We start from the raw sequence: 18607 nt of genomic DNA on the forward strand, positions 1-18607 counted from the left end.
CACGGCCGCTGGGGGAGATGCTGCAGCCAGATTCAATCTCCAAATAAAAATCATTGTGTTTAAAATGGAACTGCGCGTGCCACTGCTATCCCCTTTCCACTTGGCAGTAAACTCGGATGAACCTTGGCTTGAAATCTTCCGCCCTCACCGGCTTGGACTCTTTGCTGGCTGGCACAAGGCCTAACCTGAATAGATTTCTCCCGTCTTTGTCTGGAGTTCTTTATCTTCCCAAGGTAGACATGCGGATGTCTTCGTGAGACTGAATGCATGTCGCTGTACATTCACACATAACAGCTGTGAAGAAAAGGCATGTATATCTGTTCATGTGTATGAATCTGGGATGTGTGTATGTCTATGCATATTAATGCAGGTATGTTAACTGCACTGTATGTGTGCATGGCTCTGTGTATGCTAGCCAAAGGCCCATGTAGAGAGAGATGCTGGTCCCTTAAGTAGATAGTCCACACTATGAATAGGCCATCATGTGCTGCTGTAATGATACGGCTGGATCATTACCAGGTCCTTGTGTTTTTTGTTTAGGTTAAAAATAAACCAGATTTCTGGTTCCTGTCGTTTTGACTGATAAGAGGTCCAATGTGTAAGATTTTTTGTCTAAAACATTCAAAATATTAACTAATACTATCAACAAAATGTGAAGAGGTTACAGTGTTGATGTTATGTTATGTCAAAGGCCTTTGTATGGAGATGCAGAGACATATTTTGTACTGAAAAAAAAAAAGATCATGCTAACCTGTTAGCCCCAGCCCGTCTTGTCTTGTAATACCACTTGTACCTTGACAGGCCATAGTGAGAACCCTATTTAACATCCGTAATGGTGACATAAATTGCTGTGAAAGTTCGTAACTCTGTCACAGATATGGCAAAATAGATACTGATTGTAAGTGATTAGGATACTTAAATCCCGAATAACTGACTTTTTCGTCAACCTCCATAACACCTCCATTGTCTACATATGGGATGGCAGTGTATTAGAAACATCTTCTGTTGCAGTTCTGTTGTATTGAATTGCATAAGATAGTAAACTGTTAATTGGATGTATGCAGTGCATAAGAGATGTGGGCCACGTAGAAAAAGTTACTTAAAGTGTGGGCTCTTGGACAAATTCACATAACTATTTATTTTCCTATTAGTCTGGCAAGGCACAGGAACAGAAATCGCTTGTCTGGGAGGAAAATTTATGTGACACCTTGTTGTATTGTTTGTCCTTGCTTCTTTCTTCTTGTCTAAACTATCAACACCAGAGGCAGGCAGATCCTTTGCAATGGGTGACAGACATTAGGATAAGTAATGGCTAGGAAAAACAGACACCAACCGTTTCTGTGCACCTGCTCTATCTTTTTTGGATCTGTGTGTGTGTGTGTGTGTGTGTGTGTGTGTGTGTGTGTGTGTGTGTGTGTGTGTGTGTGTGTGTGTGTGTGTGTGTGTGTGTGTGTGTGTGTGGGGTGAGGCGAGGATTGGAAGATGAGGACGCTTACCAACACATGTGGGCACAGTGCCGTTCCACTGGGCCAGGGCATTGGGCACGGCCTCACACCTGATGGCGTTGGAGCCGTGCAGCGTGTAGCCTGGACTGCATTCAAACAGCACCGCCATGCCGATGCCAAAGTCGTTCCCTATCCGCTTCCCAAACCGGGGCTCAGGGACCGAGCTACACTGAGAGGCGCTTGTCCGGGGGACAGCTAGGGATAAGAGGGAAAGAAGCGAGCATGAGAGGAGGAAAGACAAAAGGTAATGGGTGGGTGGGTGTGTGGGTTTGAATCCACATCATCCTGCTCTGCTCAGCCATGCCCATCAACAGCCAATGGCACTCTGCTGAACAGCCCTTTATGTGATGAGTTTTTAAGGTTTTTTAAAGCAGGCAAACACACTCAATGCACCAAATGAGTTAACAATTCTGGAAATGTATCAGAAAAAACAGCCTTACCTTGGTAAACAAAGTGAAATCCTTTAGCAGTTTCTGTTCCATTTGTGGTAAACTTGAGCGTTATCTTGTTTCCTGAACTCAAAGGGAGTGTTTCGCCTAAGTTACCAAATCAAAAGGACACATTATAAGTCTGTTTAGAGGATGCTGTCTACACATGTCCACAAATAACATATAAACAAAGTGACAAATAATTACAAATTCTGAATATAAACCCTGCATAACCTTATTAACCAGACGCTAATCTGCATAAAACAGGAAAAATATTGACTCAGTTCTGTGTAACATGTCAATGTGATTTAAATTTACAGTGTAATCTAAACTACAGTTCAATAAATCTTCAGTGGTATTGCTGGAAATGGCAGATCTGATTCATTTGTATGACAACAGCTGGTTTGCTTTTGTTATTTTAATTTGAGATCTCAGGAGTTTCTGAAATTGTAATCATAATGTATAATGTATCATCAATTGTGCTTCATTATATCATCATAACAAAAAATGCACAAAGGAAAAGAAAATCTATCCTTGGCAGGATATAGCGGCTAGGATTTTAGATTTTTAATTTGTCGGGAAAAATAGCTTGTTATTTGACTGGAACTGAGAGATGAATGTTCTTTGCTTGCCTGCGGTGCTAAATGATGTGTTTGACTTGAAAGAACTATTCATATCTATGAGCTGGAAGCATAAATAAAACAAAACCCTGGGTATAAAGGTTCCAGTGTTGTGTTTTATTACCTGAGTGTGATCCATATATGGAGGAGAGAAGAGCTGAATCTGGGGAGGATCCGTCATAGATCTCGACCACATCACTGGTCAAAGTCTGGAATACCACAAACTGACCGAACAGCACTGCAAGAAAGGAGAGGGAGGAGAAAAAGTCAACATTAAGCCCATTCACTGGGGCTTTTATTGTCCCTGGAAGGAAATATACATGTGAGCCAGTGAGAATAGAAATAATTATCTTTTGGATCTTTTTTAAGAGTCGGACTGCTGCTGACACCTTGAACCATAAACACAGAGGTTAATGTTGTTTTGACTCGAATACTCCCAGGGGTGTCGTGAATCCAATCTAATTTGCATGCATCTCTCCCAGGATGATACTCAAAACACCTAAACTTTGAATAAAATGCCATTGGCAGATTTATGGACGATGTACTGATATCTATTTGAGATCGTTTTGTTACAAATGAAACATGTTGCACCTTTAAATTATCACAGTAAAGTGGTTTTAAAGTGTTTGAGGCACATTTACCAGAAGCATGACGGATGTAAACTTTATCTTTATCGTCACATTCATGCATACATGAAATTCGACCTCTGCATCTAATCCATCCTGAGCTTCAGGAGCACTGGGCTGCTGTAAAGCGCCTGGAGAGCAACTTGAGCTTCAGTGACTCGCTCAAGGACCTTTGACGTGCTGACAGGAGGAGCAAGGGATAGAACCGCCAACCTTGAGATTAAAGGACCACCCTTTCTCTTTTTGGTGTGCCATGGCATTTAAACGTGTGGAGAATAACACACAATACACAGCGGATCCTTAAAGTCTTACTAAAATCACATTCTATCATCCCTTTTTGCAACCAGTAGTAATGTTAATGTGTTTTCACATTTGCTGTTATAGCTTTTTATCAAAATAGAAAAAGGTTTTTGGTGAAACATTTGAAATGCTCCTTTTCCTCTCAGTCGCTGGAGTGGCGTGTCAGTGTGTGTGTTTGACTGTCTGCAGCAGCAGAACCAAAGACTTACGCCATAGTTTGCGTGTACGTTCTGAAGAGTAAGGACGACACCAGTATCTGAAGTAACATTTGAAGGATGTACTGGGGCTAATAAACTATCTAGTGCGGTGGATCAACAAGCTAAGGTGCAGTACAAGACACGGTACTAAACTCAAGCTCAGTCAGTGTGACTGTCTGCCTGTTATAACAGCTTTATGCAAATTTTATTGTCTGTTATTTATTGACTGTGTGGAAACGAGTTCTCCTACATCGACTGAGTAACACCAAACTAAGGGGAGCCATATTGAAAAACTATAAAATACAAACTTCTCCCTTTTGGTTTCTGATTTCTATTTCTCAAAAGAGAACACAGGAAGACATGTATGGTTAGGGCATCTGGACAACGTCTTTGCAAAGTCTGACCTTTAATTTAATTAAACTGCTTTACTTAATTACATGTCACACAAGAACATTATTGTTTATCAGAAAAGCAATGATTAAACCTTATCATCTCAAAAAAAATACCATAGAAGTTCATTAACATAGAACTTATGATAATGAACAGGGAATTGTCTAAACAATGTCATGCATGAATATTTCCAATTAAGCATTCTTGATAATATCAATGTGTACACACCACTGAAATATAATCAGATCTTTCTCCAAAGATCACTTCTTCTGTTTTACCATGTGTGTTTGTGTCTATGAGGTTGTGCATGCCATTGTGCGTATGTGTGTGCGTTGCCATTCGTAACACTTCAGCCTCAATCTTGCCCTTTGGTGCACATGCTGTTTACTCATTTATTTTAATCCCCCTCCCCTCTCTCTTTCTCTCTCTCCTGCCTCTCTCTCTAACCTTCAACCTGATGAAGATGGGCCATTAACGCAATAAGTGTATTTTTTGTGCATACCATGGGGCTGAGCTCATTAGCATGCTCACTGTGTTTTTTCCCCAAACGCCAGCTTATATCCGTCTACAGACAGGCAACAACAGCCACAGTGTTTGTGGTTAATTGAGGCGATGAACACGGTTTAGGTAAACATCCATCACGTCACCGAGGAAAGCGGCACCTTACTTTGAAATTCCTGTCATATGTAAAAGCACTGGCTCCGTGCATGCAACACATGCTCCTGGCACTGACATGCTTGTGTTCAGCTATGCAAGCAAGGAATCACAATCATAAGGAAATTTGATTTATGAGAAGGAGCAGGTTATGAAAAATAATTAAAAACTACTGATATTTAACCTTTCCAGGAAAATGATTTCCCAACTGTCTCACTTAGTTTCAATGAACCAGTGTGTGGGATGCTTTGAAAAAGAGTTCATTTAAAAGAATAATAGTTGGCAATTAGCACCATCATAGCTCTGGCACAGAGATAATGTGAGTATGAAATACCATCCTGTTTTGACAAGTGGGTTTAAACTGTGAGAAACACTATTCCTAAATAGCAAGATGTCATCTCATGTGCAGCTTCATCAAGCATAATTGTGTTATCAGTTTGTAAATAGACAGAGAAAAAGTACAAAGTCTCTTAATTACATTTTTTTAGACGTGTCATGAAAATTAAGAACATTTTAAACGAGTAAAAGAAACTGGTACACAGACACACATGCATGTTATTTGAAATTGGGTCACATTGTGAGGAACTGACTCTGAATTGCTGAAACTGCTTAATAAAAAGCAAGACCGTTTTCGGTCAGTAATAGCTTCCATCTATGGGTTAGCTACGTCTACATTACATTTACATTACATTACAGTCATTTAGCAGACGCTTTTATCCAAAGCGACTTACAGGAAGTGTATTCAACATAGGTATTCAAGAGAACTACTAGTCACCAGAAGTCATAAGTGCATCTCCTTTCTTAAACAAGCATCTCAAAGCATAAACCAGAGCAAAAGTATAGTGCAGAGGCAAATTACTACGAAAACAATAATTGCAACAGACTAATCCGAATATAATAAGTGCTACAAACTACTACGAATAGGATAAGTGCAGTAAACAAATACAAATTCAATAAGTGCAGCGAACTGATACGAATACAGTAAGTGCAACAACTAATACGAGTGCAATAAGTGCTACGAGGAAGGCTCAGGGTAGTGCTTCTTGAAGAGGTGAGTTTTCAGCCTGCGCCTAAAGATGGGCAGCGACTCTGCTGTCCTGACGTCAGTGGGGAGTTCATTCCACCACTGAGGGGCCAGGACAGAAAAAAGCTGTGACCGGGTGGATCGGCCGCAGGGACCTCTGAGCGACGGGGCAACCAGTCGCCCCGAGGCAGCAGAGCGAAGTGGTCGGGCGGGGGTGTAGGGCTTGACCAAGGCCTGGAGATAGGAAGGAGCTGTTCCTTTCACTGCCCTGTAGGCTAGCACCAGAGTCTGTAACTGGATGCGAGCTCTTACAGGGAGCCAGTGTAGAGAACGGAGAAGGGAAGTTGTGTGAGAGAACTTGGGGCGATTGAGGCAAGACCCACTTAAAAATATGTTAAAAAAAAATAAAAACACTGATAACAGAGGTAACTGCTAAAGGTAAAAAAAAAGGCAGCATATGTTTCTGCTTCTGGCTATGAATTATGGAACAGCTTCCTGTCATCTTCACTTTGTACTAGTTTGGCTCTTTTTTGGTATTGAACCGCACTGTCAAACCGTTATACCTGCCACATAACTAAGACAGACACGGCAAGAAAAGAAAATGAGAGGCAGAATAAGAAACTGAGAGACTAAACGCTCCCTAACAGCCACTGGAGGCGACGCTGCAACGGTGGTTTGGACTGACCACCAAGAGGCCGACCATGTGACGGTGCTGAAGATACGGAGGGAGGAAATGTGGGGGGTTTGTGTACATTGTACTCTGTTCTCAAAATAAGAGTGCCTTACTTCTTACTCTGTTTGACATGAAACAGATCGAACACACACAACCGTAAAAGACAATGACAACCAAAAACCTCTGACAAAGCAAATAAAACAAAAATGCATATACACATCTGTACAGGCAAGGTGTACTCACACAGAGCAGCACAGGCGGACCTGTTTCTTTATCTGTGGAGTAGAGAGAATGCCTATGGCTGAACCAGGGCCTGAATAAGACATGATTTTCCCCTCAGGGACAGCTCACTGCTGTGGTATTAGCATACCAACACCGCGCTCTCCGCCTGCTTTGTGAACACACACGAACACGAGCACACGCACGCACACACACACTCACAGTACAGTCTCTCTCATTTCTGCCTCTAATCCACAGCCAGCCATGCATGACTCCAATCTGCTCCTTTGCTGTAATCACGTCCAGATATTAAGTCAATAAATCATTGTAAACTTGTTACCTAATTTATGCAGCAGTATGATGAATCTTTTTGTCCTCTGGGCCTAGTCATGGTAGTGAAGCTTAATGCACTCGAACAATAGACAACACTGCATGCCTGCATCTTCACCTTGAATTATCCCAAAGCGGTTAAGTCGCTTTAATCAGATACCTCTTTTTATTAGATCATGACTTTAGTTCATTCCTACATCTAATACCTGTATGCCTGCTGGGCTGAAATAATGGGAAAAAAGGTACAATTACAGGTTGATTCTACTCCCATGCGATGGTAATCTAATTCTCCTTCCTTTTGAAAGCAGTCATTCTAAAAAATGTGACAAGAGGCTGTGATGGTTTCTACTACCCATGGTGCTTTCTGACAGATATTGATGGATTTAGGGGACTGTTTAAATGAATCATGATTAAAGCAATCACGTTTGAGTGATCATACAGTAGAGCAATGTACAGAAAACCAAGGGGTTGTAAGGAAACCACAGTCACATACAGTTAACACTTTGAAATTGCCTTTATGGAAAACACCTAGCAAGGGTTGCATAAGACATTTCTGCGTCAAAAAAATGATGGTTCCCACTACTTGGTTCATTCTGACCCAATACACACAGTTCCTGCAGACATTTGCCAGTGCATTCACACTGTGAAAATCCCTTTGCCACCATGTATCAAAGGTGCTCTATTAGGCTGTGATCTGGAGAAAGTGAGGGGAACAATTTTGGGATGATGAGTGCTTTGTGACAAGGCTTGTTCCCAGTGTCTATTCGGAAAAGTGTAGATAGTGGCAATGAATGGATGCACCTGGTCAGTAACAATGTCTATGTATGTTGTGCTGTCTGAATGGTGCTCGGATGGTATTACAGGGTAACTTATCGAAAAGGGGTATTTTTCAACCTGAAGCCTATTTTCCAATGTCAGTGTGTCTAAGTGACTAATATATATATTTTTTTAATTGGTCTAGTATTTGGGGAAAACGCTACAGATAGCAGCCTAAAAGGGCTGTAATGTAATTGCTTGGGGTATTCTTCACCGTCAATGTACGTTATTATAAATGTCTGGCAACATTATGGTAAGGATCCTAAAGAGAAATAAAAGTTTTCCTCAACTTTTGCCTTCTCTTTGCTAGTGTCAAGTGACTTGTTGCCTTGTAGCCTTGGATGCAACGAGAGATTCCACAACATGACTTCTCCGACAAGTGAAAGGTAAAGACGAGGGTTTTTTTTTCTGTTGGGTCCTTTCCATAATATTTTCAGGCACTTAATATATTATAACAACAAACTGAGCCTGCCAATGTCAAAAACAAGCACTTTGAGTGGATGTAAATTGACAGTGAGGTGTTGCCCTGAGCGATAGCATTATGTCCGTGTGGCACCCTGGACATTTGAATGGCTACAATTATTTGCAGGATTGTTAATGTATTAGTGTGTGTTATTAACTTGTCCCCCACACCATTATTTTCTGGTTATTATAATTTAAAACGCTTTGTGTTACTTCTAAACTAACCTGCTTTCACCTTAAGTAATCGGAGGGCGAAAATCACTTTCGCCAATAGGGGGCAGTAGCGGCTTCTGTATGGTAGTGACGCTGTAATTCTTTAGAGAAGCAAGTTAGTGAAGCCAAGAAAGGACAGTCAGGATAGCGGCAGTGAAAGATATTCACCTGAGACTGTCTTTCTGTTTGTATTCACAGGTGAGAGAAGTACACAAGCGTCATATACATTATGTTAAGTTCGCTCGCTTTTGCGGTGCCATGTTTTCATGTTTATTGTTGACATATAAGGCAGCTAACTGAAGCTAGCATCAGTAGCTAAACTAAGAATGTCGAGCCCGCTAGCTCTTTGGCGCCAGCGTGACGTCACTAACCTAGCCGTATAATTGCATTGTTCCATGCAGGCTACACAGATAAATGTTTTGTCCTGTGCTGGTGATAAGCAGTGCTTTATTAGTTATGTTAAGCTGTACATTTTAGGTTGTGTATTTATATTTTGTTTAACCTAATTACAGTTGTATTTAGATAGTCTCACTGATGTATGTTTGGCAGTGACGCTGTAATTCTTTAGAGAAGCAAGTTAGTGAAGCCAAGAAAGGACAGTCAGGATAGCGGCAGTGAAAGATATTCACCCGAGACTGTCTTTCTGTTTGTATTCACAGAATTAAAAACTCATCTGGCGACTGAATGGAAATTGTCATCATTCAGTGTGTAACATCCGTTTAGCAGCTGCCGTCTGCAGTGTTCATTTTACCGGACAATTTCAAAAAATGTTGTCCCCATTAGTCACTTAGACACAAAAACATGAGAAAAAAAAAAAAAAGGTCCAGGTTTAAAATACCGAAGCTACCCTTTAAGGGAATTAATGACTGCCAAGAAAACATCTCCACACAATTACACTACAACAGTATCACAGCAAAGCAAGATCACTGAAAAAGCTGGATGCAAACCTTTGATGAGATACAAATTTCCTGTTCAATAATATTAATAATCATTGGGTAAATGTTGTTAAATACAATCCCTTCTTTTTGAATGTGTATACAACCAATATGGTTTTTGAACGTTTCTTTCCATTGAAGAAGGGAGTTTTCCTTATATTTCTGCTTAAATAAATGGGTATGTAGATAATAAATTACTGTGGTTTAACATGTGTTAAAAGGTTAGGGCAATCAATGAGAACCCCCCCCCCCCCAGAGAGATAAGAAGAGCAGACGTGGCAGCATATCTGATTGGCTTAATGCGACGGCCCCTCCACTATAAACTTTGGCTGCACTTTTCTGTTTTCATCTGGCTTCTTTATCATCTCGACTTTTGGCATGGAGTCCTTTCCGCTGTCCAAACAAGGGCATGTGCTGCAGATATAGGATCATTACAATACAGCAGGGAAGAGAAACGTCATAATCTTAGAAAGGCTCTTTCAGTCTCCAGCTCTCCCCCCTCTGCTATTTGATCTTCCCCTCCACAAAATGAATGAGCATGGCCCGCTGGATCACTTGTGTGTTGTGTGTAGTTGATGGATTATCAGAAAACTTGTGTATGCTGGCCAGGAAAAGAATTCCACAATGAAGGGTTGAGATTGTGTGTATTATCTTGTTTATACGTACACTGGTAGCAAGAGAGAAATAGGCCATTTTGACATCGGCCATTTTGACATGTCAAAGCAGGGTAAACACAGGTGGAACTGGTAAAATGAATAATGGTGCTGTTCTATTTAGTGTGTCACAGCCATTCCAGTGAGCCAGCGTGCTGAGTACCAGGGCCCTGACCCACCTTAATGGAACACGACCAAAATGAATAACACGTTGTTAATGTTTATCGCTGTGAAGGGCTTTCCAGTTTATATGAATTTATGTTTCTCTAAACCGCAACATACAGTGGATGATTTGAGAGACAATTATAATTGCTATTATTATTATTATTTTTTTAAAGTCTATAATGCCTGTTGTATTAATCCTTTTTTTCTTTGTTGCTATTTAACTTGAGCAAACCAATCTGCTTCTGGATTGCATTTCGTTTACGTTTCTCAGTAGCATTATTTTAACTACACAGATTATTTCTGTGGCCACACAAAACAGATTAATATGTTGTTTTTTTAATTCACTGAACCGACAAACAACTCAGAATGACTTCAGACTGGTTGAATTAGTTTACGTAGAGAGAGAAACCATACTCCACAGTCTATGGCTTTAATAACGTATCTGCTAACATACAGCATATTTGCCGCAGATGTAAATATTAATTATTAACTACCTACCCAACTGGCTAACCACTCACCCATGCTAGATGACTGCCAGGTTGTTATATATGACTGATATGGGTATTAAATAACCACTTTTCTCCAGTCACACATGAAAAAGACTTGAATATTTAAGGTTTAATCTAACTAACACATACATTAAGCAAAGCTAGAAAAAGATGGTTGATGGTCCGTATATATAAATCACTGCAATCCATCTGAAAAAAAAGACTCGTGCTGCAGACCATCTGGTTTGTCAGAGCATCTGTTTCTTAATAATACAGTTTCAGACTCACAAGCAGCAAACAAACAGGGTTAGGAACTCTTCCACTGGTTCTTGTTGAGGCGACTTCTTTCTGTCATAAATCAGTCCTGCACATTTTCTTCAAGAACAATTGGCCTCATGATTTTTCCGTGTTCCACTTACAGTTAAACAGACTAACCTCCTGCACTAGTTACCAGCTGAAGCTACCGCTAGCAAACAAACAAAACATTACCCGTACAAGAACAGAACAGTTTAATTAAAGTATTAGTTGGTCATGTTAGGTCACACTGTCCTGCTGGAATGCAGAACTTACGATTAAATATTCAAGGTTACATTTGTGGTTACACACATTAGTGGCCATTCCATTTTATTCAGGTACTTCTAAACCTCAACAGAACCTTGCCAGCACATTAATTATCTGTGGTAAGCAGGTTTGGTTCGAGTATTTATCTAAAATGGAGTATAAAAGCGAGATAAGAGGCTCTGGTTCTCCGGTATCATGGTGAAGTTAATCAGTGGACCTTGCCTGCCTCTGCAGAGTTCCTCTCCCTCTGCAATTTGCCTCCGTCTAAAAGTTTTTAAAGGGATTTTGTCTAACAGTAAAGCAGCAGTGGGCTCTCCAACTTTAATTATCCATAAAAAAAAACTTCCCATACAACACTTTTGTGCATCTTTATCAATATGCCAATTTAGCCAAGATGTGATGGAGATGCTTGCAGTGCATCATCTGCAAATCCATCATCCTCTTATGGACTGCCTCATTTTATGTTATGTTTCTTTTCCATAAACAGCTATATCTCACCGGCCCCCTAGGCAAGCTTGCAGAGTATATTAGAGTTGTGGAGATTTTTCGATTGTAAGATGCACCACGCTGGGACATTGACGATTCTGCACTGCTGCAGTCACAGAAAATGATCAGAAGTTTGGTTTGATTTCAGCTCAGTGCGAGTCTTTACTGTGCTTTGCTGTCATTTACCGTCACGCTTGTTCTTTTCCTCTCCTTTGATTTTTGTGTGTCACCTAGTACGGAGCATTGTACGACCAGAGAGGCAGCATTCAAACACTTGGCAGTCCGCTAACCCGGAAAAAGCCTGAACAAACGACGTGCTGAAATTAAACCGCGATGTTGTTAACCATGTCGGGAGATACAGTGACTTGAATGAAGTGAGAGTAGAAGAACTATGAGTAAAGAAAAGTCTGCTAGCTGTTAGGCTAATTCATGCATTATTAAATGCTACAGGCATTAAAGAAGTGCCCCATCTTAACACTGCTATGTGAAAACTTTATTTTTGTAAATCAAAGCAAACTGCAAAATAATTTATGTTTTGTGTTTGTAATGTTTATGTACTGAGATGGGTCACAAAGATAATGGTATTGAAAAGATGCTGCTTTTTAGATTACTGTAGTCGTCTGATTTTTGAAAGCACTTTCTAAATAAACACGAGTCCAGATTTATCTGACCGCTTGTTTTAATTGATGAAAAAGTAGCCATGTGCAGTAGTATAGAATATGCAGGATGCAATACATTATCTTTATTGAATTGCATTCAAATCTTGGACAGGTGAATCGTAATCGAATCGTGAGGCCAGTCTAGATACACACCTCTTAAGAGTATTCAGTTCATGGCACTTGCTTTCAATCAGCTGATTACTCTTGTGATCAGCTACCTGCCTGCACATTTGTGCCACATTGACTCCTCAAAGTACCTTGATGAGTTACTTTTCTTGTTATCCTTTTATGTTAAAAATGAATCATGGGACACTTTTTGCAACAGCGCCATTGTTAATTTTAGTAGTTCCCGCTGTTTTTTTTCACTGCAGCAACAAAGCAAAATGTCTGCTGTGGAGAGGGTCTATGGGGTTTGTGTTCTGCCTGGGGCATACAAACAAAAGCATTACTTAAAACTTTCCATTCAGATTTTCAACTTCAAAATGCACTGAGATTAGGTGGATTCAAACTCAGTCTCTGTGATAAATGACCCCTGATGGTCTACTACAGGTCGACATTTAAACTGATGTCCTTGATCCATTTGCTTACTTTTATTGTAAACTGCTTGTGTGTTAAGAATCCTTTTCTCTGTTATCCCCACAATATGTTTGTAATTGGAGTGATACATTTAGAAAAAAAAGTTTTGGTCAGTCAAACTAAATGACCATGATGGCAGTAAATTAAATAGATGGGAAACAGACGTTCCTACCTCTACAGAGCCACTCAGGTAAACTATCAATGGGCCATGTTGTGAAAAACAATTGCTCAGGATACCACCAAAGTAACTGGAATGTAAAGCAAGCCCATTATTGCCCACAGCCACTGCATTAGCTACATGCGCATAAAGGCAAACTATGCACAAAGCTCAATAAGGTGTTAAACACCCTCACAGCACAAGCAGCAGCAAAAGGTAAGGAAAATGGAAGCATATGTTTGTCCTTCTGGCTATGAATTATGGAGGAGCTACCTGTCGTCTCTGCTTGGTGGCAGCACAGGCCTCCTGAGATTGTGGGCTGTGACAGAATACACAAGCCTCATTTACTGAAACCAGAGGGATTGTATGACTGAAAAGACACATATATTTTTAATGACCCATTATCACAGGAAAATTGCATCAGCCCTTTTGGCAGGCAGTATGTGGCTACACCTTGGCACAAGCTGCATCAAGTCCATTAGGCTTCTATCTCGGGTAAAAGAAACAACAACTCCCGTCTATGGGTTGAAAGCTGTAAGTAGCTGGTCATCTCAAGAGAAGAGGAAGAAGGAAGAGGAAAAGGGTATATAAACGGCTACTTTTACTTCCACTCTTTTTGCTGATTTTTTTTGCTTGGGTTTTTATCATCTAGTTCTCTTCAGGGGCGGATTTGACAACCAGCACAAACTGTTGCATTCTCACAATGGGTACAGAGAATATCATCAACTTTAAAACCACAGGTTGTCAAATCCAGTCAATGCAGTCATTCAAGTAAGTGCTCGACGGGAGGGTTTATGTTTTCCCAGGGTCCTATGGTCCCCAGTTCAATATCCACTTAATATCACACATTGCAAGAGCTTTTGAAGGGTGTTCGCACTAATGTATGTTTCTTTAGGTCAAATGTTGAAATCACCCACCTCCAGCTTTTAGCCTAAACCAACACCCTTCAATTTGTGGGCAAGATAGATTTTTTTTTTTCTTTATACATTGATTTACCCACAGTGGCCGAGCAGATTTTTAACATTCAAATTGCATTTGAAACTTCCATGTTCCTTCATTTGTTTGCAATTTGAACTGCAAAGACAGCCCTTACCAATCTCTTACAATGTTAGTTTATATCAAGAACAAAAGGACCCTGGGAACATAATGATGACCCCTGCTAGACACTTGACTTTAACATAGGCACACATCCAAAGACATATGTACCTGTGAAGCGCTTTATTGAAAACAACTTTGTAAATCAAGGTGGGCCTGGATCCGAGTTTCACTGTCCATATTAGGTTAATCACACTGAGGGTAGTGTATATGATGTAAGCTGATACAGACAGACAAGGTAATGCTTTTTGTGTGGGATGTAGCAAGTCATGTACCAGGGTCGCCCCGGGCATAATCTTACTCTCCAGTGAACATCACTGATGAGTCAACAATCAGTCCCCAGGGTCAACGATTTTAAGCTCTCTCTCGAACGCACTCCCTTTCTCTCTCCCTCGCTTCTCGTTCCCTGTCACGCTCATTAGAAACTCTCTCACTCATTATCACTCTACATCTAACTTGTTCTCTCTGAGCCTTTCACATTCAACCAAGATCTATGTGCCTCTTTCTCGTAGTTACTCCCTTTACCGCTTGCAGTCTCCACAGTCTCTCTCTCTCTCTCGCTCTCTCTCTCTCTCTCTCTCTCTCATTCTCTGTCCATCTTGTTACAGCCCAGATTTATTACCACAATCTGTCAGTGCTCCCGTCTCGCCTCCTGACACATTCTGTGGCAAACAATATGCATATGTTGTTGTTAGTATTATATAGACAAATACACACTGGCGCTATAAAAAGCCTCAGGCACATAAACAGAGGTGACAGAGTGTTGTGTCTATGAAATCAAATCGTCCAAAGACTCATTACGAGCATCCTCCCAGAGAGACTACCTTAGGATCTAATGCTACTTTTGCATAGTTAACCACAATAAAATATTATGGCGTTATAATGGTTATCAGATTTGCTACATAACCTTCTTAAAATAAGTTCCAGAGTTAAAGGCGTATATATTGTGATATTATTGTGTTGCTAAGGAGAGCCTTAGATAAAATGTTGAACTTCAGTCATGTTCATGGCTTCTCACAATCATCTCAATAATAATGAGATTTTCAAATCCACAGCTGATTTTCAAAGGTTATCTATAACTTAACAATATTTGGAGTGAATGTAGCTACATCTCATTGGGGATATTACATGCACGATCCAATTCAAAACAGAAAGGAACACATTACTTTGCAATAGTGGAGGGTCCTGCTAATTGGAAGAATTTGTTTCACCTTTTAAGCCTTCAAACATTCTCAAGTCCCCTGGGCAGAATACAAACTACATAAACTTAGGCTGGAAAAAAATAATCAATTTACCAATTTACTTTTACCAATTTGGAATTTTTGCCAAAGATAAATGTGTATCCACATGTTTTTTAATTGTGTTTCCGTGTACAGGATGTGAGTTTATCCTGTCAAAATATTGCAAATGTCAGTCTCTCTGTTTTTATGTAAAAAAAAAAATGCCATGTACTAGTGAAGTAGGAGAAAATAATTAGATACTAGCCACTAAACTTAGTGTATGCAAAGGGGAGTGTGTGTCTGTATGTTTACAAGCAGTGCCCAAGGCAAAGGTTGAGCACCATGAATAATTCATCTCTTTACAGAAGAAGCAGAGTTATTGTTTGAAATATGACTACAACCATTATTTCTGACAGAATAATTAAACATTAAACGACAAGACAGATGCACATTGTACCTTAATGACATCTGAATGGTGCAAACCAGAATAAGATATGCAAAGCGCACAAGCTTGAGTGCTAGGCTACCAAAAAATGATGGCTCACAAATTAATGGAGAGCCTTTTTTTATTGACTCAGTGTCTACTGCCGGCTCTTTGTTAATAATTTTTATGATCATCAACTGGAATAGAGTGCATAAATGCAGACATGAACATGTTTCAAATGCACATGATAAGAGCAGAAACCAGGTACCTAAATAGTAAACATACCGTGTGTCATGTGGGACCAGCAAGTCCTATGCAAAAACAGAAATGTATTTTGTATGATTGAGGTGATGCTTGAGGCAGAATTGGACTAGATTACACTGTGGTGCATTGTGATGTGGATGGATGTTTATTATGTGCATACATTATGTTGTTATATCAGGTGCAAAATGTGGTATGGCAAAAGAAAAACAGACAAACAGGGAGGTAAGCACCTATCCTCACTGTTAGTTCAATCAGCCAGACAGAAACCATGACAGCTTGGTTAGAATACAGTATATCAATACAAGCTGCACTATGATACCATTGAACAAAATATCTGCCAAGATCTAACACATAATTAAACATACCAAACTTCTTCAGTTGTCAAACTTATTTGCACTAAAAAACTTGTAAATAAAAACTAGTAAATTTGTGAATTTAGGAAAGCTCCAGCAGATGACAAAAAAAGGAAGATCATAGCTGATTATGTCATCAGTATAAGTTATATAAGTTTGCATGCATAAACTTGCAGGGCTCAACGGTAACAGCTGCCCAGTTGCCCAAGGCAACAAGATCTGAAACACTATCAACCATTGGATTTGATTTGGTTGGCCATGTTGGAAATCTAATATAGCTGTGATATGCCTGCTTGTCTATCATTGTTAAGTTTCTTTTGCATTGTGGGTGAAGCCAAACCAGTTTTTTTTATGATAATCAACAATTTAAACATATCTTTCATTCCGACAACCAACAGCTGATGGCTGGTTGCCGCCCTGGCAACCATAGCTCTAATGTGATGTCAGGCAGTGTACGGGTCGGGCACTGACTTCATCAAATATTCTTATAATTACCATTAAGAGCATATGATTAATTAGTTGTGTTAAACCAACTGTGTACAATTCTAAACCTGTTCCATTTTTTGATAAGATTACCACAGAGCATTTTATGATACATATATTTATACCAAGGACTGGCCTTGAAGCTACGACTTGACAGCAAAAGACATACATCCACATAATACGGCCCCCTCCCTTGACCCATGTTTAAAACCCTCAGGTCATTGGGCCAATGTCAGACATGATATTTCTCACCGACCTTTTTCCTGCCAGTTCAACCAGGTAGACATAATGTCTCAAAGGCTTATGGAATGCTATCGGTCATATAAGGGACAGACTAGGACACACATTTGATATCTTCCCGAGGCGCTTACAAATTTCAATTACCTGTATAGTAGACACTGAAATGTGATTTCTGCTATCACACTGCCTATAGGCTACACTCAGCTGCCAAGCTGCTACTGAGAAAACAGAATTTATCTCTGTACTGTTTTATCTTTAGAAACACTAAAATGCTGCACTCTACATCACTTGCCCTTAGTTTTATAAAACTCACATGTTAATTCATAATATCTCAATGAAAATAAACAACATATAATGAAAACACAATAAGGAGCGCTGCACTGGGACAAAAAACTAGGTGTCGGTTACATTGAAGTAAAATCTGGTGCTCTTCAAGTATGGGTTAAGTAGTCAAATACGAATTAAAAAAACAGTGGCTTACTTTGAATAGAAGTCCATGTTATAGGAAGGCAGCTTGAAAAGCTTCTGAGGCACTCTGTTTGTAAGTTAAAATCCTTTATTAATACATGGATTAACACAGTTAAAAAAAGGTTATCCATGCATTAATAAAGGATTTTTTCAATTTACAATCTCAGTTCTTCAGATGCTTTTCAGGCTGGCAACCAATACCATGGACCTCCATTCAAAGTAAGCTGTCACTGACAGTCACTTTTTTATATCTATATACCTCTATCTATCTATCTATCTATCTATCTATCTATCTATCTATCTATCTATCTATCTATCTATCTATCTATCTATCTATCTATCTATCTATCTTTTTATGTATATATTGTAAAACAAGTCAGTGTCTAGTTGTCCAAGTGCACATTTTGTATGCACTAGGCTCCATTTTGTCATTACAGCAAAGCTTGTAAAAGCACAGCTTGTTTTTCACTACTGGCAATATGATGTTATGATGTTGGCGCAGCGGCATTATCCGTTCTGGCTTAAGCTTTTATATCAAAGATTCCTATATTATTAGTGAAATGAGGGGTGCATGCTTCAGATTATTCAGGATTTCTTGTTACATCATAGCTAGAGTCCCAACATTTTCAATCTGCTCTACCCAAGCTGTGAATCACTGTTGCTTTGTTATACTATTACTCAAAATACATTTCCCGCAAGCCATGCCACAACAGTCTTGCTCATAATCAGTAAGACTTTTCAATAGCCTCTGTGCCTGAACTCCCTGGAATAAATCTTCAGGGCCAGGTGGGAATGTTGCTCGCACACTCCATTAAGCTTTTGCGGGCAGTTTAAGCAAAGGCTGCATTTAAATGCAATATTTATAATACACTAAACAAAAAAACACACAAAAAAAACCTGTGGGTTTCTGGACTCTATGAGCA

The 18607-nt window shown here is 39.7% G+C and overlaps 1 protein-coding gene across 1 annotated transcript in view; it reads right to left on the reverse strand.

The window, feature by feature from the left end:
* The window catches only part of LOC129110230 (CUB and sushi domain-containing protein 3-like), a 211891-nt gene that overhangs the window by 84977 nt on the left and 108307 nt on the right, over positions 1-18607 (reverse strand). Inside the window, exons 32-34 of the mRNA XM_054622416.1 lie at positions 2678-2791; positions 1946-2041; positions 1497-1700 (exon numbers count right to left, since the gene is read on the reverse strand). Coding sequence (XP_054478391.1) covers positions 1497-1700; positions 1946-2041; positions 2678-2791 — 414 coding nt within the window. The remainder of the gene's footprint in view (positions 1-1496; positions 1701-1945; positions 2042-2677; positions 2792-18607) is intronic.

Source organism: Anoplopoma fimbria, chromosome 20 (genome assembly GCF_027596085.1).
Source record: "Anoplopoma fimbria isolate UVic2021 breed Golden Eagle Sablefish chromosome 20, Afim_UVic_2022, whole genome shotgun sequence".
Lineage (NCBI taxonomy): Eukaryota > Metazoa > Chordata > Actinopteri > Perciformes > Anoplopomatidae > Anoplopoma > Anoplopoma fimbria.